The sequence below is a fragment of the Poecilia reticulata genome, linkage group LG17 (genome assembly GCF_000633615.1).
Source record: "Poecilia reticulata strain Guanapo linkage group LG17, Guppy_female_1.0+MT, whole genome shotgun sequence".
NCBI lineage: Eukaryota > Metazoa > Chordata > Actinopteri > Cyprinodontiformes > Poeciliidae > Poecilia > Poecilia reticulata.
The window spans coordinates 25,070,685-25,097,004 of NC_024347.1; the positions used below are offsets into that span (position 1 = coordinate 25,070,685).

At 35.0% G+C, this 26,320-nt stretch overlaps 1 protein-coding gene and 1 long non-coding RNA gene across 4 annotated transcripts; both read left to right on the forward strand.

Moving 5' to 3' along the window:
• Positions 1 to 1,369: 1,369 nt before the first annotated feature.
• Positions 1,370 to 18,852, forward strand: LOC103479889 (macrophage mannose receptor 1-like). Its single transcript, XM_008434573.2, has 33 exons — positions 1,370 to 1,487; positions 1,672 to 2,034; positions 2,132 to 2,299; positions 2,687 to 2,842; positions 2,928 to 3,050; positions 3,338 to 3,475; positions 3,577 to 3,756; positions 3,987 to 4,141; positions 4,811 to 4,924; positions 5,176 to 5,291; positions 5,884 to 6,032; positions 6,111 to 6,310; positions 6,657 to 6,772; positions 7,251 to 7,338; positions 7,429 to 7,582; positions 7,717 to 7,755; positions 8,783 to 8,946; positions 9,811 to 9,872; positions 10,037 to 10,137; positions 10,655 to 10,797; positions 11,069 to 11,174; positions 11,484 to 11,608; positions 11,699 to 11,749; positions 12,176 to 12,193; positions 12,484 to 12,507; positions 12,600 to 12,702; positions 13,370 to 13,599; positions 14,576 to 14,741; positions 14,926 to 15,129; positions 15,219 to 15,335; positions 16,316 to 16,468; positions 17,168 to 17,197; positions 17,275 to 18,852. The coding sequence occupies exons 1-33, from the start codon at positions 1,424 to 1,426 to the stop codon at positions 17,538 to 17,540; spliced, it is 4,386 nt and encodes a 1,461-aa protein (XP_008432795.1). The 5' UTR covers positions 1,370 to 1,423; the 3' UTR covers positions 17,541 to 18,852.
• Positions 18,853 to 20,495: 1,643 nt separating this feature from the next.
• LOC103479817 (uncharacterized) lies at positions 20,496 to 26,223 on the forward strand. Of its 3 annotated transcripts, none has more exons than XR_001777525.1 (3): positions 20,496 to 24,604; positions 25,212 to 25,375; positions 25,724 to 26,223. It is a non-coding gene; the product is annotated as an uncharacterized LOC103479817 (long non-coding RNA). The 3 variants fall into 3 exon arrangements; XR_001777526.1 differs by having other exon boundaries at positions 20,496 to 24,443; positions 24,566 to 25,375; XR_001777524.1 differs by having other exon boundaries at positions 20,496 to 21,401; positions 21,727 to 25,375.
• Positions 26,224 to 26,320: the final 97 nt, after the last annotated feature.

A 26,320-nucleotide genomic window follows, 5' to 3' on the forward strand; every position in this document is an offset into this window, starting at 1 on the left:
TTTTATTTCCATGTATTACTTTTACATTTTTGCTTCATTTGCTACAGATGTGCATTAATGTTCAGAAAGGAACAGAACGTGCAATATGAATAATCAATATTGATTCTAAACCTTTTTTGCAGTGTTAAATATGTGACAACATAAATCGAAGTGAATAAATTGATGGTTGGTGTGCTTGGATAATCTAGCAATGTTAGCTCAGGTAGTATTTTTCCATGTTTATCATCCATATCTTTTTGCCATTCTTTAATGAGTAATTTTAAATAACTTAGCAAATAATTAACAGCACACTTATTGAAACGCTGTGCCACTCTTAAACTTTGCCATGGCCTTGAGAAAATAATGGCCATTAATACATTGCAATGGGCAATGCACACATTTCCTTAAATGGAACATTGTGGAAAAATCAGCTTCGGTCCTTGCAGAGACTTGTGAATCTTTGTCAATGTTAAGTCCCTAAGCAACAAAACGTTGTTAGAAAGTCCACAATGTTTGGGACTAAAAGCTTATTTCCAAACATTGTGTTTGTAGAACAATATTCCTGTGAAAAATAAAGTTTTTCTCTTTAATAAAAGTTAGGTTTTTGAATGATTACCAGTATAAAGGGTTTTTTAAACTGAACTTAATGAAATGTTTTCCAGAGAAGTAAGAAAAGAAAATCGCAGTCAGCATTATGAAGACTTCCCTTTTTGCAACTATTTCACAACAGTTTCCAGATAATTTCTGAAACTGACTTCTACTATGTTGGTCTAAATCTTTGTAAACCACAAAATAAATCACATCCCTAACTGTCTACCGTTCATTTTGTACAATACATAACATATTGTTGACGGTAGTTATAAAACTAAAACGTATAGCTTTCAAAGACTTGAAAATCATCAAACTTAAAAGTCGGTGCAGTTGTTGAAATGCTTGCTGTTTGAATTTTTAGTGACTTTCTATGAACTTTCTAGGAAAGTTAATGAGAAACACTTGATGTTGATGACAAATGACCAGTTGAGCAGTTGGCTTTCTGATAAAACTATGATCTTTCTCAAAAAAAACCTTTTGCAACCACAGGAAGTCAGTCTGTCTGCGGTCTCCGTTTACGCGCATATGTTCCTGTCTACTGGGATGCAAAGAACAAGTTATAGGCAGAACTTGGTGCCAGAGTGTCTTTCTTCGAACCAATTACTCATTCAGATCTCAGGAAGTACATGGTAATTACTTGCTTGTCAGAAGTAAAAGCCACTAAACAAACCAGACTAACGCTGACTAATTAGAAAGAATAAAAAAAAAAAGAGATGTGATGACGTGGCTTGACGCGATGTGTCTGCAGATAAAAACCCCAATCTCTTCATATTGACCAACACAACTTCTAGATTTTGTGTAGACATTACATGGACTAAGCGACTTTCTCTGGGGAGAAAGTCTAAGAAGAATCATGAGGAGCACATGTATTGTCACTGTGCTCCTACTGAAAATGCTGCAGTGCCTGGCATTAGATGGTGCAGTATTCCAACTCTTGACTTCAATCTGTTTCAGGTTTTTTTTAAATAGCAGTAGATGCATGTAGAAATCTGTGTCAAATTATTGCTTTTATTTCGGTATAACGTTGACAAAACATTTTCTAGTAGCTGAATGCTGGAATATTTATGAGAGCTTTTCATTTGGAACAATTTCTCTTTTCAGATTCACCATTTCAACTTACCAACGCAGCTGGTTTCTGCTTGGTTAAAACGGACTCCGTTTGCCAGGAAATACGCTGGACAACTGCTGACCGATTGCTGGTGCCTGGGAAAAATAAATGTCTGGGAGTCCAGGGAACAACTCCGATGAGTGAAGTAAGCCTCTATGATTGTGATGAAAACAATGAGCTCCAGAAGTGGAACTGCACGAAGGACTACTTGCTCACCCTCCAAGCGAGCACCGGACAGAAGCTTTTTGTTGAGCTCCACGCAGATAACAGAGCTGTACTAGTGACAACAGCAGGACCCATCAGCAAACTCGTGATATCAGGGACATCCAGTGGAGCTTGCACAAGAACATACAGAGGTATAAAACTGCATTCTTTGCAAAATCCAACTAATTTTTAATCAGTATCAAATGGAGTGCTTAATCGTAACCATTTTTTTAAAAATTCATTTTTCAGAATTTTATACCATAGGAGGCAATGCAGCAGGAAGGCCCTGCATGTTCCCTTTCTTTTATGAAAACCAGTGGTACTCAAGTTGCACGTTGGCCGACTCCCGAAACCAACACTGGTGTTCTGTTGAAACTAAGTACGAACATCAGACATGGGGCTATTGCCCAACAAACAGTGAGTCCTGAACAATCTTTTCATCATAGTAATATAGTACAGTTAGTGTTTTAAATGCATGTTGTTATCCCATTTTAAATTAAATAAGCACTTTATCATCAGTGAATGTTGATCTATTAAAAAAAAAGTTGAGAAAAGCAAAATAACATAAATATGCCACCTCAGTAAATTGGTATTTGCTGGGTTTGAGTTCACAGAGCTTGGATTATTTCACTCTGTAGCTAATCTATAAAATGTAAAAGTTACATTTCTATGTGGAATTACTGTAAAATTACCTTTAATTACTATTTAAATAGAGAATGCGTACATGTTATCTGATGTCTTCATGACAGATACGTTTTTTTTTTTTTTATTCAGTTAGATTAACTTGTATATAATGTTTTGCAGATAAGGACAGTTGGATCAAACATCCAACAAGTGGAGCACTTTATCAACTGAACACCGAGTCTGCATTGACGTGGTCAGAGGCTGAAACAAGCTGCAAGCAACAGAGCGCCTCCTTGCTCACCATCACTGACCCCCAGGAGAAGGCTTACATCACAGGTTTACAAGAATTCAGACTGGCAAGAGGATACATGAGCTCTTCAAGGTCTTTCTTTTTAAATGTTCTTTTATTTCACTCTTATAGCGTTGCTCGAGCCAGGAGGTACCCACCAAGGATACAAACTTTGGACCGGGCTGACTCTGGATTCAGAACATGGCTGGCAATGGTCTAATGGGGACCCTTTTCGTTACCTTAATTGGGATTCAGGTAAGATTTTTCAGTCTCATATTTCAATAAAAATCACAGGGTCCACAAATGGCTCTCCTTTAACTTCTTACAAGCTTGTGTTGCTTTTGAGTTACTGTCCTTCTCATTTATATACAACAGCAATTGTCCCTCTGGAAACAACAAAAACTTACAGCGTTGTATTTACACAATCGTTTTCTGTCAAGATAGAAAACTAAACACATTACAAAATAAAATCCTCATGTGAAAAAATAGTTATGATAAGTGACGCTGCAACATACCTAACGTTGTCCATCATGTCGTTTTAGGACACCCAGTTAACAATCCAGCACATACCTGTGGAGTGGTGGATGGAAACGTAAGGTACGCATGGCAAAGTTCAACATGCAACAAGAAATTCGGCTACATCTGCTACAGTAAAGGAGTTCTGGCTGCTCCAACGGCGGGTAAGAGAATTTTTATCATAAATTCTGGGGGAAATAAAATATGCTTATGATGTTGTGAACTTGTATTTGTACATTCTCCTTTTTGTGTATCCTGCAATCAGGTCCTGACATGGGACATTGTTCAGCACCTTGGGTTCCATACAATGGCCACTGCTTCCGACTTTATCGAAACGCGCAAAGCTGGTCTGKTGCTCAGCAGACTTGTCGTAAAGAAGGAGGGGACCTTGCAAGCATTCGCAATACAGAGGACCACAGTTTTATCTCGACCGAGCTTGGTTATGGTACCCCGATTTTTATATCAATCTTTCTTCTGGTGGTTTCTTAGTTTGGAGTTTTCTTACGTGTGACAAAACCATCTAACTGCTAACTTGAACATAAATTCAAGCTAACCTTTTTGCCTTTCCTTTAAATCACAATAAGGAATCTGCAAACTAAGCACATAAATTAAAGTTTATGAAGTGCTATAAAGTAATAATAGTAATGATCCTTTATTTATTTCCTCTGTCTGCAGCTTCCACTGATGAGCTTTGGATTGGACTTAATGACAAGAAAACAGAAGGCCTGTTTGACTGGACTGACCACACCACAGTTACCTTCACAAGCTGGCAGTTTGGAAAACCACAAGGTGGAAATAACCAAAACGATTGTGTTCTCGTCAGAGGAGAGGTAAGAAGCTTTATGTTCTCTTTTAAATGTGACAAATTGAATCTGGTCTGCTATGATGAAGCTGGGCCAAAAAGCAAAGCTCTAAATTAACAAATGCAATTATAGTCGCTCGGCCTATGAGATGGGATCCATGTTGGTAGATGAGCTTCCTTTATAGAACACCCACTGTTTCTCCACATAGAAAAGAGTTAGTGGAGGTAGTTCAAGGATTTGATCAGGTTGTCACCCATTTGGAGATTTTTCAAGTAAATCCCATTGATAGGAAAACCAGAACTCATTGGAGGCATTACAGTAATTTTCAATAAATTAGAATATACAATCCAATGAGCCTTGTTTGTCAGATTAAAAGTACCTTTTGACAATAACAACTTTTAAGCAGGTATTAAACATACTTTTCATTAAGCCAACATTTGTGTTTTTAAAAATAGCTTTTCATTGCTCAGATGTAATACTTTCATTAACTGTAAGCGGAAAATCATCATAATTTACAGCAATATACACATTCAAACATCCATCTKTGTGTAATCAATCTTTTAATTTGTTTCACTTGTTCATTAAGTTCCTAAGATAAACTAACTTTTCTACAKTATTTTGAATGGGTCTGCATAGGTCCAGTGTGTGTATTTTGACAATATATTGTAAAACAAACTGTGTATTTTCTTTCTGTAGAATGGAAACTGGGCTGATGATGACTGTACGAAGAGCCACGGCTTTATTTGTATGAAAGCCAGTGCTTCTGAGCCCACTGGAGATGAAGTACAGCAGGATGCAGGCTGCAAAACTGTGAGTGATTTCTTCCAAGTCTGGAAAAAAATGTTTTGGTATTTTATCTGGCAGTAAAGCGAAAGAGGGAAGATTTCAACAAAGTAAATTTGAAAAGATTCTTCAAAGTGCTGAAAACACAGAACACAGTTTTCATAAGTGATAGAACTAGTAATTCACAATTGTCAGTTCAGAGTTTTGTTATCTGTTGTATTATTTTACGTCTTTACACAGAAAGAGATAAAAATGCTCTTTTTATTTTTCCTGAAAAGGGTTGGAAAAGATATGGCTCCTACTGTTACTTCATTGGAACGGAGAGAAAGACATTTGGAGATGCAAAAGAGGACTGCAAGAGATCAAATTCTTACTTGGCAGATGTTTCAAACAGGTATATTTTTACAAGTGTGTTAAAAAACGGGGGAGAGAGTGAGAGAGAGCGAGGCAGATTTCTAACACCAAAGAGATTTTGTGATACTAACAAGCCACATTTGTTCATATAAACATTGTTAAAATCATGAAATACAATAAATTTTCTTGAGGATAAACAAATTAGGTGACATAAGAAGAAACAACTGGTCCTCCCAGATAAAGAAATGAGAATTAAAAATCCTTAAATGGATAAAAACACATGAAATATTACACCATGTTGTTCTATATGATCTTAGWCCTGGTAGGACTAGATAGCAGCAACATCTCATTAATACAATCTAGCTATCTACTAGCTATCTAACTAATGTGAAACATATTGTAGCTCTATCTTATTTCAGAAATACCTTTACATTTTTGCATCTAAATAGCTCAGTATTTAGGACTAACACACCTAACTTAATCTTTATGTTTAGCTAAATCAACCTATTCGGTAACTCAAAATCAAATATGTAAGTTAAATAACAAAAAATATTCAATAATACAGCTTCCAAAGTAAGTGCAAGTAAAAAGACGTGGTAAATGATTTATTATTTTATTGTCCATGTTTCCAGGGTGGATAATGCCTTCCTAGTCAGCTTGGTGGGCCTCAGATCAGAGAAGCATTTCTGGTTAGGGCTTTCAAACCAGAAGAACCGAGACGTTTTTGAGTGGACCAGCACGGCCCCTGTGAGATATACTCACTGGAACAGGGAAATGCCAGGTACAAAACATCTATGTTCATATAATGCGTTTGAAAGTAACTTTTAAAATGACAGTTTTTCATTTCTTTGCCAACAAGGCCACAACCAGGGTTGTGTCGCAATGACCACTGGCAGCACTGCGGGCCTCTGGGATGTGTTGCCGTGTACAAGTAGAGAGAAGTACATCTGCAAATATCAAGCAGAGGGGACAGCTCAGACGCCTGCACCAACAACTGCTCCGTCTGCCCTTTGTGCAAAGGGATGGACCAGAGTCCAGTCGAGATATGTCTGCCACAAGGTGAAATTTGATGTTTTTAATGTTTGCACTGCTAAACTGCAATGATTTGTTAACATAAGCAAACAATGTCAGTTGGAAAAAATAGGTAATAATTGAAACACTAATAATGTAAGCCTCAGTGGCTGCTTTATAATAAGTTGAAACCATGAGTTTGCCTTTCTGAGTGCCTTTTAACTTGTTTGAGACAACCTGCACGTTTTCTCATAGTTTTGATGATGACAGTTAACTGATAAACAAAATACATCAGAGAGTGAACTACAGTCTGATGGGAGACGAATTTTGCTCAATAATAAAATGAGGGTTGAATGGACAGAGATAACAGGAGGTGAACTTCTTGTGTTTTTAGGTATTTTCAGAGTCTAAGTCATGGTTTGAGGCCAGGGACTACTGCAGAGGAATCGGAGGAGACCTTATGAGCGTCCACAGCGCTGCTGAGATTAATTTCAATATGGAAACACCTAGGTACAGAATGACTTTATTTGCCTACTGCCATAAACAGGCAATTTTTCAATGAGATGCACCAGAATGCCTTTTTATGTTGTTCTCCTTTTTTTTTTCTTTTGTTTACAAAATGATCAATATCCCTTTGCTATTTTCTCAGCAACTGCTAATAAGGCTGAAATCACATTATGGATAAAAAATACCATATAGCATGCTTTACATTATAAAATGTTGTGTATATTTGCTTTTACAGTGACRTATATTTTTAGGGGTTGTCTATAGTATGCCTCAGTGGGATGCATAACACAAGACTGCAAGACAGACTTACATGAGTAAATACATTTATTAAGCAATGGAAATATATTTATAGAAGCCGTAGTCTTTATCCATACTCATCCATATATGGCAGCCTGCAGCTGAGGAATGTGTAGGTCACCCAAAGCACAAAGGTCTCATCTTGTATTTGTTACTGAGACTTAAATATATCACCTGTTTCCAGATACTACTACAGCAGGTCTTCAGCACTCTGGATTGGACTTAGTGCCAATGACCAGGGCACTGGTTATGAGTGGAGTGACGGATCCCCAGTGAGTAAACAGATGCCTTTCTTTGCAGGCCTTCTTAATCCTTGTCAAAACTATTTACGCCTGTCTCTATCGTTATGGTTCCCTTAACAGGTAAACTTTCAGCACTGGCAAGATGGAGAGCCAAACAACAAAAACAATGTTGAATCTTGTGTTGAATTCACTTCACGCAATTTTGATGACTCAGGATCTTGGAATGATAATCAGTGTGAAGCACGTAATGGCTTTGTTTGTCAGATCCGCACAGGTAAAACGTGGCTATGGCGTACAGTTATGTAAAGTTGTTCTTAGAGACATTTAAAGTTACCAAAGTTCTTGTAATATTTCTCAGTTATACCATATTTTTTCATGATTTCTGGTGTGCTTCCTATCTACATGTAGGATTGACTCCACAGTCACCGCCACCCACTCCAACTCCAGGTGAGTGTATTACGTATTAACCTGAATACAATAACTCAGTTTTTCAATTTGAGATGCAATAGTCAACAAACTTACTGGCAGTGATGCCAATCCTGCTTTGTGATACCCTTGACAAGCCCCTCATCCTGTGCACATATTTTTGCTCTCGCAAATAGAATATTACTTTTTGAAATTCACAACTCTGTTGTGATCAGTCTGGGTTTGACTGGTTCTCTTCCGGTTCAGGTAGCATGTTCTCCTTAAATCCTGAGCTTAAATCCCGAGAAACGCCTTTCTTTATATGTTTACATGTCTGCCAGCATTTCCCCGCAGAAAAACGGCTAAACCCAGTGGTAGGGGAGCCAAGATGGTCCACCAGCAGGCCACCATGTTTTTGTAGTAAAAAATGTCAAGTTGACAGGAAATGTAAAAATATTACTGGGTAACTATAGGATACTTGTTGACAATACTTATAGAGTCTTAAAAACAACAAACAAAAACACAATTAAAATAATATAATATTTTTGGATTTCTGTTAAATCCCAATTAAGTAATTAACCAGCAGCTATTCAAACTCTATGTAATGCTGGTCATGTTTAAAGTTGACTCCAGGCATAAATGAACTAAGCAGCTGCTTAGGCATGAATGCTAACATTTTATCACAGACCATAGATRTAGAATTTTAACATTTGCTTATTGAGAATGACAATGTTGTTACGTTTTATTTAATAATTTCTGCATAGATAAAAGAAAAGATTTTTAATTATTTAACATTTAAGTTTAAGATTTAAATGTGGTGTAAAAGCTCAGTGAAGAATCTTCATAGTTAGATTGTTGTGTTACCATAGCGACCATCTGACGTGATGAGTTTAATGTTTGTGTTTGAGCTCCGTTTGTTCACAAATACATCTCAGCAAATTACAATCATCAGTGATTGCTTTTAAGCTCTGCCAATTAATCTAAGACTGCAACCTGCCTGTACCGTAAAGTCTGAACTTGACTCATACAGAGTATCTAATATGCATTATCTGCTGTGGCAAATGCACAGATTACAACCGTACCGATGATGGTTGGCTGGAATGGGGGGGAAATAAATACTATTTTGAAAACCGGCAAATGGCCAATGAAGATGCTCGGAAATCCTGCAGAGAGAAACATGCTGACCTTGTAACCATCAACAGTGAAGCAGAACGTATTTTCCTGTGGAAGCAGGTATGTTTATTCATTCTTCGGTAAGGCACAATTCCAATAGCTAAAAAATACAATAAAACCCAAATTTAGCTTGTCAAAGAGAAATCAATATTAACCAGATTTCATTGAAATTTTAATTTACTTTAATATTTATTACAAATTCTGTGAACAGAGAATCTCAAAATCATCCATACCCTTTGAACTTTTTATTATAAATATATAAAATGTATTTCATTGGGATTTTGTGAGTTAAATTCACACAAATGTTCATGACATTGTGAAGCTGAAAAAAAACAAACTGATTTAAACATTTGTTTTCAGCCCCCATTTTATTTGTCAGTTTTAGTTTGACCTGCAGATTCCAATTTTGGCCGATCCATATAACGAAGAATGAATATCACTCACTATATATATTTTAAGACTTCAGCAATCACTTTGGTAATAGTAGGTTCAATAGAATATTAATTCCAGGGCTAAAAACAAATGTAGTAATTTACAACAAATGTATAAATAAGTTCTAAACACAACAAAGAGGGAACTATCATTTCCCTTTCCTTTCTCAATTAGTTTGGAATATGATCAAGTTTGTAATACTGATGTCACAAAAGGAAAAAAAATGAAATTAAATAAATATAATTGTTTGTATTTGGATTACAGTTTCGCTAAGCTCCTTATTTGACTGAGCCAAATGAGTAACTTAATGAATTGGCAAAGAAATTATGTTATATGCAGCAGGATTAGAATTGCATTTGCCTTTTGCAAAGTTCACTGAAGTACACAGTGTTATGAATTTACACTAGTTATTCCTTTCTGAATTTCTTGTCACATTTCTCTGACATATTCTCTTGCACTCATAAACTAAAATAAGCCTTTGTTTGAGTATAGATATCCAGACGTTCTAGTTCTTTCTGGATTGGATTAACTGTGGATCTTGACAAGTCATTCCAGTAAGTATATCATCCAAACATATCTGAAAGAAAAAGGAATATTAATAAATTTGTTTGCAAGCTTTCTTCCAAAGCATTATAACTAACTATAATGGAAATGGGGCAGATTAATGGAGTAGTGTATTTTTCTTTGCATGCTTGACCTCATCTTTTTTTGCTTTAAGATGGATGGATGGTTCTCCAGTAATTTATCAAATGTGGGATGAAGGACAACCTAATTTTGCTAATAATGACGAAAACTGTGTTTCCATGAGATCGTTCCATGGTGAGTAGACGACTAAATGGAAATAACTAACTTGCCCTTYTGATTGTATTCTTTGGATAATGAAGCAAGAGAATAGGGTACTGTARAAAACATTTTCACCAGCTTTTACTCATTTAAAAAGTACAGATAAAACTAAGACCAGGGGAGTGATATGAAATATAAACAAAATAGCTTATTTTTATGCCGCCATAATAATATTACTGGTACTTTTTTAACTTTAATATTTCACATTCACCACCACCCATAGATCTTCTTCTCAGTTATCGTATTTTTATTTTAAGTGCCAGAACAGAAAGGTTCAAATCAGAACAATAATGAAAAAAATCAGCAAAATGAAATAACAAGCTATCTCTTTACAGCTAAGAAAAAAATATGGGTCAATTTTAGAAAAAGATAAAAACAAAAGTACAAAAATATGTAAATATGAATACTTTGATAAATGTCACCAATCCCTATCTCACAAATAAATGTGAGGTGCACATTGTGGCTTCCTGACTTGTCATTTATGGTTTCACAGGGTTCTGGCATGATTACAACTGTGGATTTGAATTCGGCTCTATTTGTAAGCGCAGTAGCTCACCTCCTGTCAATGCCACCGTGGCTCCTACTGCCCCACCTAAAGGTAACTGCAAAGACGGCTGGCAGAAGATCAACTCCAAGGTGAGAATTAGATGAATAAATAATGAGAGAAAAACATGCTCTTGGAAACAGCTGAGATGAATAAGTGATAAAAACACGTCTGTATCTCCCATAAGAAGACAAAAAATGATCTTGAATGACGCATGAAATTGTTGAGTCGATCTAAACTGACCCTCTGGTTTCAGTTTTATATCTTGAGAGTATCTGGTCCTCTTCCCATTGAAGCCACATCGAATGCATTCAGCTGGAATATACACAAGTTGTCGATTAATTTCTTACGTCTCAATTTCAGTGTTACAAGATCATAAGTGACAAAACTTTAACATGGCTTGATGCAAGGCAACAATGTATTGACATGGAAGGAAACTTGGCCTCTATTCCCTCAAGACATGAGCAAGGTTTGTTTTCTCATAAAAGTTTTAAACATTTACATCAGTTCAGGTAATTTGCTGCAAACGTCATATTTACTTGAGTATATTGCTAAGTTTTCTAGCCATCAGCTTTGCTGTAGTTCAGTTATCATTGAGTTTTTACCCCTATTATGCTTTGTCTTTGGCTACTAACCACCCTCATTAGAAATATTGTGGGTGCAAGTCTAAACATGGTTGGGTTTAAACTGGAATGCAAAGTTATGGAAAAGCGAGAAATTGTATTATGTTGTTGATCTGGAATTGTCTGGGATTTTAACGACTGTTTTCTGTTTTCAGTGTTTTTAGTGTCTGAAATGAGTAAAACACCAAACAGAGACCTGTGGATTGGTTTTCAGAGCTCGTATGGCAATGGGTTTTACTGGACTGATGGACGGCCGAGGTCTTATGTCAATCTTGAGTCTGTAAGTAAACATTGCATGTTTGTGTTGGCAATTTGAAAATGGTATCACTCAGACAATTTATTAAGTATATGATTTTGTTTTAAATTTTAGGAACGACGAATTTACCACTTTCCACACCTTTCACACCGTTACGGTCCTATGGTAAGATAAAAACATTCAGCTTTCTTTGTGCAAAATCAGTGGTTCTAAAATTTGTCTCCTGCTACAGAAAAATGTTTGGCCAATGAGTTACAACTGCTTAAGAGTTTTAGCAATCTTTACCAAAATGTTATTTGATCATTTTATTTTAATCCCATAAATATTTTGAAAAATAAACAATCATTTTGTAGTTCGTTTGCTTAGTGAAGAAAAAAAACCTTAATTATAGGTCACTTCAAAATGATAATTAACCTAATAAAAACTAACTTTTGGTTTTCATGCATGCCAGGTAATCTATAAATTTGAATGTGCAACTGCTTGAGAGCAATTTATTTGTATATTTAATATTTTTAAATCATGGCTTTAAATTTTATATTTGAAGTGAAGATTTATAAGCTTGATTATTTTTCTTTTTGGATTCTTTTGCAGTATGACCATGACGATGACGTAAGTAATTCTTAAATTATTTGAATTTGAATAAACAGAAACCATTCCTTTTGCTAAAGAAACAAGCTTATCCCTCTGACCCACTGGCAGAAAATGATATCCTAATAGTGAGGGCTGTAGACCTCGGGTGGGTTGTAGAGCAGTGAAGAAAATATGACTGAATAAATATTCTCTCTCCCTGTAATTCTGATCACAACTCTCTCAGTTTTCCCCTGCGGGGATCAAAAACGTTTCTCTGATTCTGAGGTATACAGATTATAATAATCTTATAATGTCGGTTTATCTTGCAGATATTTGTAAGTCTTCGAAATGAGGTGAGTATTTTCTAAAATGTAATTTTTACCATTTTACACTTAACTATTAAGAGTTTTGTGAACTACGTCTGCTGGCCTGTCATTTCTAACAGAAACGGTGTGCCGTGATCAACGCTAATCCTTCATTTGGAATTGGAAAATGGATACCTAAATCCTGCAATGACACCAATGGATTTATATGTTCAATGCCCTTAAGTAAGTCATTTAACGTAGTTCCTGCCAATGGTTTTCAAAACAGTAAAATTTTCTCTTGACTTTCTTGCGTACTACACTTATCTGTCCCACTTTTAACCTTCAACCCAGGTTTAGTTTATTTCTCTCTGTGAGAAAAACAGCAAATGATTGGTAAAATTGCAAACAAAATTTACATGATTAATCCTTGTAAATAAGAATGTGTAGTTGTGAACTGATTTTTGTAACCTTGTAAAAAGGATTTTATTTTCGTTCCTTTGGCTGATTGGCCAAACACAAATGCAACATTCCAATAAGATTATGGTTGGGCTTGGCTGTTGCGGCCACATGATCTTATTATAGGCCAGTGGTTCTTAACCTGGGTTCGATCGAACCCCAGGGGTTCGGTGAGTCGGTCTCAGGGGTTCGGCGGAGCTGTAAAAGTTAGTATCTGAAGGTGGAAACTCACACGGCAGCAAGGGAGTTTTTTATTTGCATCAGTAAAAAGACATTAACAAAAAGAATTTACAAGGTTACACCACTCATGCATTCTGATTTACAAGTAGACAGTATTTAATTATGATCATTTATAATATTTAAATTCATCTTTAAGTGCACATTTTTGCAATAAACTGAATACCGTGATTTAAAACAAAAAAAATGGTTACTTATCTTTTCTATTCTAAAACAGACGACAAGCTACCTAATAAAACTCAAACAAATCCAGAGAACTACTTCAAAATCCTAAATGATTCCATCAAGCTTGTTACCCAGCAAAAGAATTGGTCTGAAGCTCAGAAGGCCTGTGAAGCTGACGGCGCCAAGCTGGTCAGCGTGCGGACTGAGTGGACACAGGCTTACATTGAGCTGCTGGCGTTGAATCTTAATCGTTCTTTGTGGATTGGACTCAATAAAAAACAGGTATGGTCTTTAAAGCCTCTTAAAGTAAACATTTATTCTAGAATCCACTCGAACTTACTAGATGTAATGCTTTCATGATAAAATGCTCACAGGGAATTGACAAAAAGCACATTTTTACAGGTGCAACACCTGTCTAATGTATTAAGTGGAAATATACTGTTACAAAAATTTCAGTTTGATCAGTTGAAAAATATTTAACAAATTTTTTTTTTCTAAAGGAAAAGTTTTACTTAAGTTTTTTACCCCGATGTTCTAACAGCACTAAATTTAATGTTGAATATTTTTGATTTCAAAGCTACTTGAAGGCTATGCACAATAAATTTAGATATTAAATAAGCCATGTTATTTTTGCTCTATACATCTGACAACTCTATTTTATTGACAAATATGCAGTCTCAATAAATTGTCTCAAAACAGCATCACCTTACAAAGAGTGCTGACCCAAGAGAAGTTATGTCTTATAAGCATCCACATTATTTCCTATTTGCCATCTAAGTTTACATATTGCAAAATATTGGTGGTGTTACAATTAAATCTTTAAAGTATGTGTCTTACTTTTGATTGATTTCCATTGAAAGAAATGCATTTGAATTATTAGCAATGGTTTGAAATTCAAAGTGTTCATCTGTCTCAGGACCAAATATGTTGTTTTTGCAATTGAAAGGATTTTYCCCCCCTACTTTCTTAAATGCATCTTAGAATTTAGGTTACTTTTTAGAAAAAAGTAAAAAAAAAAAAAAGAAGAGAGTAGAAATTTCTTCTGTATTTGCCATCTGTGTAGATTTTTTGTTTTAATAACTACAACATGCATGCAGCCCTGCTAAGTCCTAGAGTAACAATTTAATTTCAAAACAAGATATTTGTCAGTTATCCATGTTACCAAAAATGTAAGAACATTAACACAAAACATTAGGTAATTGAGCCGTATGTATTATCTATTTTTTTTATTTTTTGGATGTTTTTCTTTTATTTTCAGACTAATAACTACTTCCGATACGTAGAGGGCTGGCCATTAATTTTTACTCGCTGGAGTGGTAATGAACCACGTAGAGACGGAATTTGTGTTTATGTGGATGTGGATGGAAAATGGAAAACCAACGATTGCAATCAGGAGTTCAGCAGTCTTTGCATGAAGTCCACAGGTAAAAGCAAACTAAATGGATTCTAAATAAACATATAAGCACGTACATCCCTTAAGTTGCTTAAATCCACACTTTACTGTTTAAATTTTCTTCCATTTTGCTATGTAATGCCATATGAATTTTAATAAAATGGTTTTGAATTATTAAAATAAATAACTTGTACCAATGTTTATATATTACACAGACATACCACCAGAAGTTAAGGCAGAYGATTATCCTGGAGTTTGTCCAGAAGACCCACATTTGTCTATGTCTGGATATAGGCCTTCTCGGTTTTCATTTGGCCAACGTCAGTGGCAGGCCTGGAAACCTTTTAGAGGTTTTTGCTACCTGTTTTCCTCTGATGAGAAAGAGTGGCAAGATGCCACTACTAGCTGTCTGGGACATGGTAGGTGTTTTCTGTGAAAAATCTTTTCTAMAGTAGTTAAAATGTATGTTGCATTCACAAAAAAATAACTCCTGKTATGTTCTGTGAAGGTGGATCCCTTGCCAGCATCGGAGATCCCTTTGAACAGGAGTTCATACTTAATAGCATTAAATCATTTCAAGACTCTCACACATCTTATTGGATGGGCCTGTACAAAACTAATAAAGGTAATGAACATCACAAAAAARGCAATCTTAAAGGAAAAATCTAAAAATGTGTTTTCTATGTTTTACGAAAGTATTGTTACASTGTAAAATGTTTGAGCCACATTTAGTTGTGTCTACTATCTTCTACTCTTTGAGTAAATTACATTTGTGAGTTTTAGATTTTGAACCTAAATGTGTGAGTTTGTGTAAGATAAACTTACTGCAGTAAGTTAACTTTTTTTTTAAATTAATTTTGTCAAACCTCTAAGAGTTGAATAAACTGAGTGTTTAGGTTAGCACTTAAAAAAAAAACTGTAAACAGAAAAAGACAGGAGTCTGGGAACTGTTTCCCAGAATGCTTAGCGGCATGTTTTTGTATCCTGAGATGGAAATGTGTTACATTAATCTGACTGTTGTGTGTTATTAAGGTAAATGTTTATTTTCAGCAATTCTCAGCTTGCAAAGCTTTAGGATAACGTCCTGTTCACACTAAATATTTMAGAGCAGAATTCATTGTGTCRTTTAAAAAAATTMATCTTCAGATCAAAAATTTTGTKCATGCAAWTTGAAACAAGAATTWAAATGATYCTAAAACAACTATTTAACCATTTAGTTAAATAAGTAAGCTAAAATAAGTTAACCTAAATAATCTTGTGTTATTGTGAGTGAAAATAATAGAGAAATGTGGCTCTTTAACTAGTTGGGGGGGCATTTTTTTTTTCTTTCATGTTGTGAAATAATTATTTGGTTTAAATTGCAGCATTAGGTTAAAACTCACAATTCAAGATTAATGAACTTAAAAAATCAATGTCTTTGAACTTTAATTTCAGAATTAAAACCAAAACAATTTTCTTGTTGACTGAAAATAAATTTTCAAGGCAGCAGGTGGACTTTCATTTTCAAGTTAAACCACCTTCAAATGTTTTACAGTGTATTTGTGTAATTTCATTTCATAAAATACAGCAAACATGATAATAAAATAAATATCTGTCTATCCCCAGGAGAATGGAAGTGGTTGGATAACATGGTAATGGATTTTGAAAACTGGCAAAATTATCCATCTGGCCCCTTYGGTATGATTAGTGCATCAGAYGGGAAATGGCATACGGGGCAACGATGGATGGATAGACCATACATCTGTAAAGCAGCCAAAGGTAAAACTTTACCAAGAATTAAATCTCAGCTGTAAATATTTTCTTTYGTTCCATTTTCTAAAAATATTTAGGGTAGATGGCAACTATTTTGTGTTTCACTTTTTACTTATGAAAAGGGGAAAAATAGAAATAGCCTTAATGTTAAATTTACTTAAATGTTATTATTTTAATTTATTGGAATTGCGTCACATTTTCCTGGTGTTTCACCAACTCTTTGAAGTGACCTGTGGTGTCTGGAGTGAAGTTTCTGGCAATGRCATTTTGAAGTGACCTGGAACTGCTTTTCCTTCAGGTCACTTCAAAATTTTGTTGCCAGATCTTGAGATCAAGAGTCAAATGCACCGCGTATCCTACACAGCTAGCACACTAAAATCTCCTAAGATTGTTCTTATGACCTCAGGGTTTTATGAACTGATACCTATGTTGGGTCTGGTGTTAAAAACTGATGTTTCAAAGGTGGTTCTATAACTTTGTATTACTCCTTNGTGCCTTGGGATTTTTTCAATTAAAACAGTGTACCTTGACTCAAAAATGGTTGAAAAACACTGTCCTACACAGCTAGCACACTAAAATCTCCAAAGATTGTTCATATGACCTCAGGGTTTTATGAACTGATACCTATGTTGGGTCTGGTGTTAAAAACTGATGTTTCAAAGGTGGTTCTATAACTTTGTATTACTCCTTTCTTTTTCTTTCCAGTGTTGCTGTCAAAGCCATCATCCGCACCAAGTAAGTCAYTCTTTCATCTCTTTCTATTTGGGARAAATCTATTTKGTTCCTCATCATCTACTTTTTTTCCTCTGCAGGTGTTGTCTCGGGTCCTCAAGGTCGGGGTCATGCAGCTTTAACTGCTGTGTTAGTCATTGCGGGGATCGCGGCGGGAGCAGGTGTTGCTTTCTTCCTGTTCAAGAAGTCTGGTCGTCAGATGATGACCAGACCAATCCCTGGAGGGCTAACGGCCTTCGACAACCCACTTTTCAGCAGCAACCGGACACAGAAAAATTTGGTGGACACTAAAAAACTATTGGGGAACGCAGATGAAGATAACAGTCAACCTGTAATAACTATATAATTGTTAAAGTGCTTGGTGCATGGAAGTATTCTCTGTTTGGGCTGCATAGGATTTGTACAGTCATAAAGTCAATGTAAATGCAAAGAATGATTTATACAAGAAGGTGGCGTAACAACTGAAATGTGGCAAGTTGCTTGGATGTATATCGTATTCTAACTACTGCAAAAGCTTATTTGCCAGATGAGAAAGAAGACATGAACACTCRTTGACTCAACGCAGTCATTCAYGTAGAAGTGATACAACACCTCTCCAAAAGGTTATTGTTAGAAAAATTTGTTTSCTAAAAAGAACAACCAAGACAGAATTCACAAAAGTTAGAGAGTCTCTATAKATCTTTAATTAAACTTCCCAGCATGGAGAAAATGCAAAGAGTTACACAGTTGGTAGGTCAGAGCATTCTCTGACTAACAAAGGAAATCATCTTGCTACACTTCCTACGTGATTTGCGCAGATGTAAGGTTGTGTTTTGCAACCCTGCAAAAACACCTAGCACCATTGGTTTCCTATCTTTGCTGACTGTCCTCATCTCCAGCAGGAAATGAACTTATGAACTTGGCTTCCTTACGTCTRTAATRCTGCAATGTATAAGTTTCACTTCAGCCGTCAATATGTAATGTTATTCTGAAACCAGGATATGTCTAGAAGCGTAAGGTCAAAAGGCAACAAATGAGTAAATGATAAATCAAATTAATCTGATCAATAAATGATAATTAACTAGTATTTTTTCCAACAGTTATTTTAAAAAATCATTGCAAGAGATTATACGTTTTGAAATAATAATGTTATATGTTGTGATATTTACAGTTGATAAAAAAAATGACTTATGGGAAATTATACACTTAACAATAATTAATGTAAAAGTCTTGTGCTGGCATTAAAGTCATCAGTGAATGTTCCCACTGATATTGTTAAAGAGGAATGATCTATATCTGACATGATAATCAGTGAAATTAGGGTTAGCAGAAAMAAAATCCATCAATACTTGAAAAAACAAAACAAAAAAAAATTACAAAACTTCCTGTTAACTAGTTGTTTTGGTAAAAAAAATAAAATAAAATGGAATCTGCTAATAAAGCTATTCATTTTTCGGTATTATTTTAATTGTTTTATTTTCATTTCTGGTGTTGACCATATTGTATAATAAGTGGGATTTATATAGAAGGAATGTGACCTTAAATCTGTTTGAATGATAACTTTAATTTTTTTTGTTTGACTATAATTTTATTGATGAATTAGATCTGTTTTGTAAATAGCCTTGACATGACATTTGTTTGAAATGGGAATTATATGAATAAAACAAAATGAATGAAACTGAGTTGATTTAATTTGTGAATTCAATGGCAAGAAGGGTCAATGTGCTATAATTTGGGTGGGAAATGTTTCACAAATCATCAGTAATTATTCTGTTTTGATAAAATAATATTCAATTTCTAATATCTCTATTTCAACCTGGAAAGACTCGCGCACAAAGAGCAGCAATTTGACAGTTTTGCTTGACATGGATTCCAACTCTAACTTCAAGAAGCAGGTAGCCTTGAAATGAATCACAAAGAAGTTCTTTTTACCTGCACAAATTCTTTCAGATTGTTTTGGTGACCCCGATGTACCCTCTCAAACTGTTAATAACTTTGCTTTTCTTTGAAAATAATCATTGTTTTGTTCCTTTTTTGTTTTATTCCTTTTTTGTTTTATTTTTTTGTTTTGATTTTGAAATTAAACCTCGGTAAGAGCGATTGTAATGCACAGTGTTTCTTGGACAACGCAACACACTTGAATGTGAACTTGAAGTATTAACTGAATCAAATGAGGAAATCAGAAACTGGATTTGAGAAATTAAAAAATGACGGTCAGCATTCTGAAGACTTCCTTTTTGCAAAATTTGCAAAAAGGAAGGATTTTAGGTAACTCAGGAACAGTGATTTGATTTACTATTAAATTGTGCTGTGCACATTAAACCACAGTTTGACTCACTTCCTGTTTTTTTGGATTTCTTACGTGAGATAAAAAAAAGAACTTGTGAAAAGCTTTAGACCAGGGGTGTCAAACTCCAGTCCTCGAGGGCCGGTGTCCTGCAACTTTTAGAAGTGCCTCTGCTGCACCACACCTGAATAGAATAATTAGGTCATTAGCAAGGCTCTGGAGAACTGAGGAGGTTAAGCCATTTGATTCAGGTGTTTTGTACCTGTGGCACATCTAAAAACTGCAGGACAGCGGCCCTTCAGGACTGGAGTTTGACACCCCTGCTTTAGACATTTATTTACCACTAAGGTGAATTTATAGAAATGTACCTTTCTGAATTTATTTCAGTGCTTGTCTTGTGTTGAGTCATTAAATTTAGGATGATTATTTTAGCAAATAAACACGTTCTAAAATTATTTCAAGTTATTAGATAGGTTAAAAGGATTTTTATAACCAACTGCACACTGAAATACTTGAAAATGTGTTGATATGATTTTAATCAAAAACAAATAAGTATGAAACTAGTCTGTCAGGATTCTGACTTTAAGGAAACCTTGAAAAGGAGACTTAGTGACGTGTTGCAGTGGGATAAGTCAGTGACTTTAAATCCTCCCCTTTTCTGAAATCTTTAACATCGCTTCTACATTTTCTGCAGGCAACATATGGATTGAATGCTCAGCTTTGGGGCATTTTAAAAGGCCGTAATGCATATCTTGTGTGTGATCCTGGAGCTTCTTTTTACAAGTTCCCATTCATTGGAATCAAATGGTACAGTATTCCCGCTTTTGATAGCAGAACGTTTGAGTTTCCAGTAAAATGCATRGTWGTAAGCTTTGTGTTTTCAAACAATGCAAATTTGAAACAGTTTAACAGCAGATTATTATTTTTAACCAGCTACTGTTATTGCATTGAAAACTCTTTCTTTTTTTTTACTTTCTTTTTAGCTACTCATTGAACTGTTTTGAACAATTTCTCTTTTCAGATTCACCATTTCAGCTTACYAACACAGGCACAGATTCTTGCCTAGTTAAAACTGGTAGCACATGTGACGACATACGCTGGACAACTGGTAATCGACTGCTGGTCCCCAGCGTGAATAAATGCCTGGGAGTTCAGGGRAAAAGTGTAAAAATCTGTATTGCAACCTAGCTACAAAGTGAAACTTCATACAGTTTGTTAGTGAACTTTACTTTAYTACATTGTCATTTTATAGACGTTTTATTTTATCTGCAGAATATACTGATGACCTTTGGATAGGACTAAATGATAGACAGAGAGAAGGCTCGTTTGACTGGAGTGACCTCACCACAGTTACCTTCATCCGGTGGGAGTTTTCACCAGAAGCTGCAAATAATCATGACTGTGTTCTTATGAGAGGATATGTAATGTTTATATTATATTTATATTGTTTTATGTGTTCTATTATAAAATCTATACAGAAGAAGATAATTAACTGGGGTACTTAGAGAAGTGCTATGTACATGTTTCTATGTACGCTTACTTATAGTACAAGTAAGTCCACTTACATGTAAGTTGTATTTACTTGTACAAAGTAAGTTGTACTTACTTGTACTTATAAGTAAGTAGAAATGTACCTGTGTACAAACCAAGAACACTATCAAACACTTAATTAGTACAAGAAAAAATATTCCCGTAAACAATTATTACATTTTTCTCAAATAATACAAGAACAATTAAGATGAATATCTTGACTGCTGCAATGACAACTTCTGTGGATTAAATATATGTTTCAGGATGAATCATTTTTTTCATTTTTATTTTTTGTAGGGTGKATATTGGATTGTTACTGATTGTGACGTTGAACATGGCTTCATTTGAATGAAGAGAAGTACTTCTGAACCCTCAGGAGATGAAGTAGAGCTCAATCAGGGCTGCAAGCGTGTGAGTTAAGTTCTCTTGATTTTATAAAGTTTTTGACACACAATTCAAAAATATGTTACTTTTCTCATGTCATGCAACCTGCTTAAAAGCAGCATATTTATAGAAACAGGCAAGAAAATATTCCTAATTCAGAGCAAGAAAAAAGAAAGTCAGGCAAGGCGGACATTTTTATTCTCRCTTAAGAATTTAATAAAAGTGTAATTTCCATTAAGAGGAAATCCAACTTCCAAATATAGAATCGTTTTACAATACTTACATGGCAGTAAAAATGAAGGGGGGAAAWCATGTACTGACATGACCATGCAACTTTTATTTYCTATGAAAGGGTTGGAAAAGACACGGCTCCTACTGCTACTATATTGGGATGGAGTCTAAGACATATGATGAAGCAAAAGATTACTGCAAGAGAACCAATTCCTACTTGGCTGATGTTTCAGACAGGTAAAAGAATTCATTATGATTAAAAAACATTTTGAACAGAGCATCTAGATAAGTTGTCTCAAACTCCAGTCTTCAGTGGCCRATGTCCTGCAACACTTAGATGTCTCACTCCTGTATTTGCTCATTAGCAGAGCTTTATAGAGCCTGACTGTGCGCTAGTGAGGCGGTGTTGTCATTTAATTCAAGTGTGTAGGACAAGGGACATGTCTAAAGGTCGCAGGACACTGACCCTCAAGGACTGAAATTTGAGAGTACTACTACTAATCTAAGTGTTCTCTACAATATGAGGGGTGTTCTGGTCTTCATCAGATCATAAAATGATGTGACTGCAATCTCAAATTAATGGGTGATTGTTTATTTAAAAACACAGAAGTGTATAATGGTAGTTGTTTCCTTACAACTACCATTAAAATCAGGTACATTTCAGCATTTTGTAAGTACATGTATAGTAACTAATCATCAAAAATTATGACAAAATCTGGAAAAGAAAAAAAAAGATATTTTTTGCTGGCTTGATACATAAAAATGCATTTCTTCCATGTAACGCACATTGAAACATGTTGAAAGAAAGAGATAGCTAACTGCATTTTATTTTTATTTTATTTTTTACAATATGACAATTTGGTTATCTTGGTTAAAATTGTTCCTAAAAGATGCATTGGAAGCTATTAATCAATGTGGTGCACTAAAATTTGTACACATTGCTTGTGTGTCTTGTCATAGACATTAAATTTATTCAGTATTTAAATATTTAAGTGTGCCATAAATTTTAGGAAGTGAAAAACGTCACATAACTTTTTTACTACGCAAATACCAATAATAATAATAATAATAATAATAATAATAATAATAATAATAATAATAATAAACAAAATCACACATTTTTTAAAGTTGGTCATACTTTTCAGTCCTTTTGACTAAAATGAAATCACAAAATACTTTAATTTCTACAAACTGGACATTTTTTCAGGGTGGATAATGCCTTCCTAGTCAGCTTGGTGGGTCTGAGGCCAGAGAAGCATTTCTGGTTAGGGCTTTCAAACCAGAAGCACCCGGGAATTTTTGAGTGGACCAGCATGGCCCTGTGAGATATGCTCACTGGAACAGTGAAATGCCAGGTACCAGAACATTTATGTTTGTATAATGTGTTTRAAAGTAACTTTTAAAATGACAGTTTTTAATTCCTTTGCCAACAAGGCCACAACCAGGGTTGTGTYGCGATGACCACTGGTACTTCTGCCGGAGTGTGGGACRTTTTGCCGTGTACAAACAGAGAGAAGTACATCTGCAAATATCAAACAGAAGTGCCAACTCAGACGCCTGCACCAACAACTGCTCCGTCTGAGGGCTGTYCATTTGAATGGAACCAAGTCATATCAAAACCCATCTGCTTCCAGGTAAAAAGTATCTATTTCTTGGATGTAGTGCACTCATATTATGTTATAATATAAAGCATTTATATTATGATGCTTTAATATAAATGGAATTCACATGATGTGCCCCTTTCTAGTGATTACAAGACAAATATTAACATTACAAGGAAATAGAAAAGCAATATCSTAAAATGGGCACAATGAGACTTTACCCATAGTTCAAGCACATAAATTTGTGTGCAAATATTCAACAGACAAGCAGTGACCAGCATGAGATGCTTAAATGACCCATATAAAAATAAACACTATTTTATATTAAGGAAGACTTAAAACTATCTATAAAAAACGGGCATAACCTCTACTTTATAAGACAGGTGTAGGGTCTTCTACAAGCTTAATTTGGTTCCAACAAAGCCACAGTGGGAATTAATAACTAATGATATTATAGTGATTAGCTGAATGTCTTGAATATGTCAAATAGCGTGATTATGACAATTCATTACCGGCTTATAATGCAAGTTGATTTTCTTGTCTTGAAGATATTTTCGAGACCTTCAAAAAAGAGGACATGGTTTGAGGCCAGAGATTACTGCACAGCGATTGGAGGAGACCTTCTAAGCATCCATAATGCCGCTGAGCTGCACCTGCTGAAGCAATTGTACAATAAACCTTCATCTATAACATAAGCCACCATCAGCTATCAATAATCCTCTTGACTAAGTTTTCTGTTGGTTTCAGTCAACATGACGTACAGTTTCTGTGCAGTAGCATTTGAACAGCTTGTAGGGATAACAGTCTGCTAAAACACTGAAACTAAATGATAATAAAATAAAGAAAAGACAATAGAATATCTGTATAATAAATGCTACACGTTCACATCAGGTACTAATCATGACTGTGTCTTTTTACAGCTATGGAAGCGTTTGGATTGGACTGAGTGCTCCTGACTCAAGCAATGGTTTTATGTGGAGTGATGGATCCCCAGTGCRTTCGCAGTTGTCTATCTTTAAGTTATTACTGCAACGCTGAAGGAAATGAACTAATCGCTAGAAGTTGTGCTGCTTTTGTTAACAGGTGAACTTTCAACACTGGAGAAATGGGGAGCCAAATAATAGAAACAATGTAGAAACTTGTGTTGAAATGTCTACAAATAATTGGGGCAACGATGGGTCTTGGACTGATRTTGGTTGTGAAAAGTACAATTGCTGGGCTTGTCAGATCCGTACAGGTAAATCTTGTTTAAGTCAGTCCAAGTCAATATTACCTCGTATTTAACACAAGTGTCCATTTAGCTAAAGAAAGCCTTTCTGAAGTAAGCACTGTTAACAATCTCTTTTTACACATGTACAGGATTCACACCACCGTCACCTCCACCTGATATTACTCCATGTGAGTGGATCATTATTTAAAATATTTGTTTTGAAAAAGATGTGTAATGTAATGTTCTGATAATCATTTTTCACAGCTAATATTAATTMACATTCACATTTTCCCTGATAAAAACAAAATGTTCCATGTCACATAAACTGAAGATCTGTGTGAATMAATTTTGATCATGATTTAAAACTTTGCTGATATTTTTTCTCACTCAATATAGCTCAAATTTTATTAATTTTTCAATGGAAATTGCAATTTTTTAAAATTATTTGTCCTTTGACCTCCTTGTGTACATATTTGAACATGTATTGGACTGTCGATTACATATTAAGCTATGTGCCTTGTATTGCATCTACATGAATTTGGTGAACTTTGCATACACTGACTTTTTATTATTGTTCTTGGTAAAATAGATTAGACAGAGAGCATCTATGAATGCTAATTYTAAAAATGTTGCAACAGATATAGTTTAGAACTAGACTTATAAACCCAACGAAATGCTCTCACGCTTGTGGTTGTGACATGACAAAATATGAAAGAAATCCAAATGATATGAATACTTTTGGAAGTTCCTGTATGTGGAAATCTCACATTGTTTCAATTTTGCATTTCTGTACAGACTACAACGTTACGTCTGATGGGTGGCTTCAATGGAAGGGGAATCAATATTATATCAACAATGAGGAAGCAGTGATGGACGATGCAAGACAGTTCTGCAAAGACAGACATGGTGACCTGGTAACCTTTGAGAGTCAAGAAGAAAATGTATTTTTGTGGAAACAGGTGAGCACTGACACATTTGCTTAATTTTGTAATTAGAAAAATAAAATGTGTTCATAAAAACAAATCTGTTGAGTTTTGGGATCATTCCACACTGGATAAAACTACAGGAATGTAGCTAAGAAAAATTAAACTGATGACATTCATTGTGTTTCTTAAAGTAGTATGAACCAACTCAGTTTTTGCTATGTGCACATGTAGCGAAGGGAAAGGAGTTTCCTGTTTGAACGTATTTGTTGTAGAGAAACTTGCTTTCTGTTTTTTTTTTTTTTTCTTACTTGTTTTTAGAAGAAAATCTCTGGTTCTCATATTTCTGCACACTCACACTGAAATGTTCCTATTTATGTTTAGATATACAAAGAAAACACACATTTCTGGATTGGTTTGACCGTGGATTTTGACAGAAGTGTTCAGTGAGTACACATTGATAACATATTTGTGAAAAACATTAGTTCCAAAATTAAAGATTTTTAATTTCATAACAAAAATACACCTAATTTAAAACACTAGTATTAATCTAATCATTGCAAAAACACATGAGTGAGGTTTGAAAAATAAYTGACTTATTTGCCTTTSCTGCAATAAGATGGCTAGATGGTCTCATTCCAATGGTGGGAAGATCATCAGCCTGATTTCWGAAATTTTGATGAGAACTGTGTTGCCATGACGTCTCATAAAGGTGAGTAATGCGATTCACTTACAAAACAAAACATGTATTTTCACATGCGCCAGTTTTACATTTTCATTCCTTGCTGGTTTGGGTAAAAGTACAACAGTAACAACCAGGGTAGTTTGATAATTTAACTAACACAGCAAGCTGCCACAAAGGATGAAATTTAGCAGAAGAACGTGTTGTTAATCATGCAATTTTGCTTTTRTCCTTAAATATTAGAATAAAGCAAAACTCAATTTACACAGTAAAATGTCACACAAGGGCTCCTGTACTTA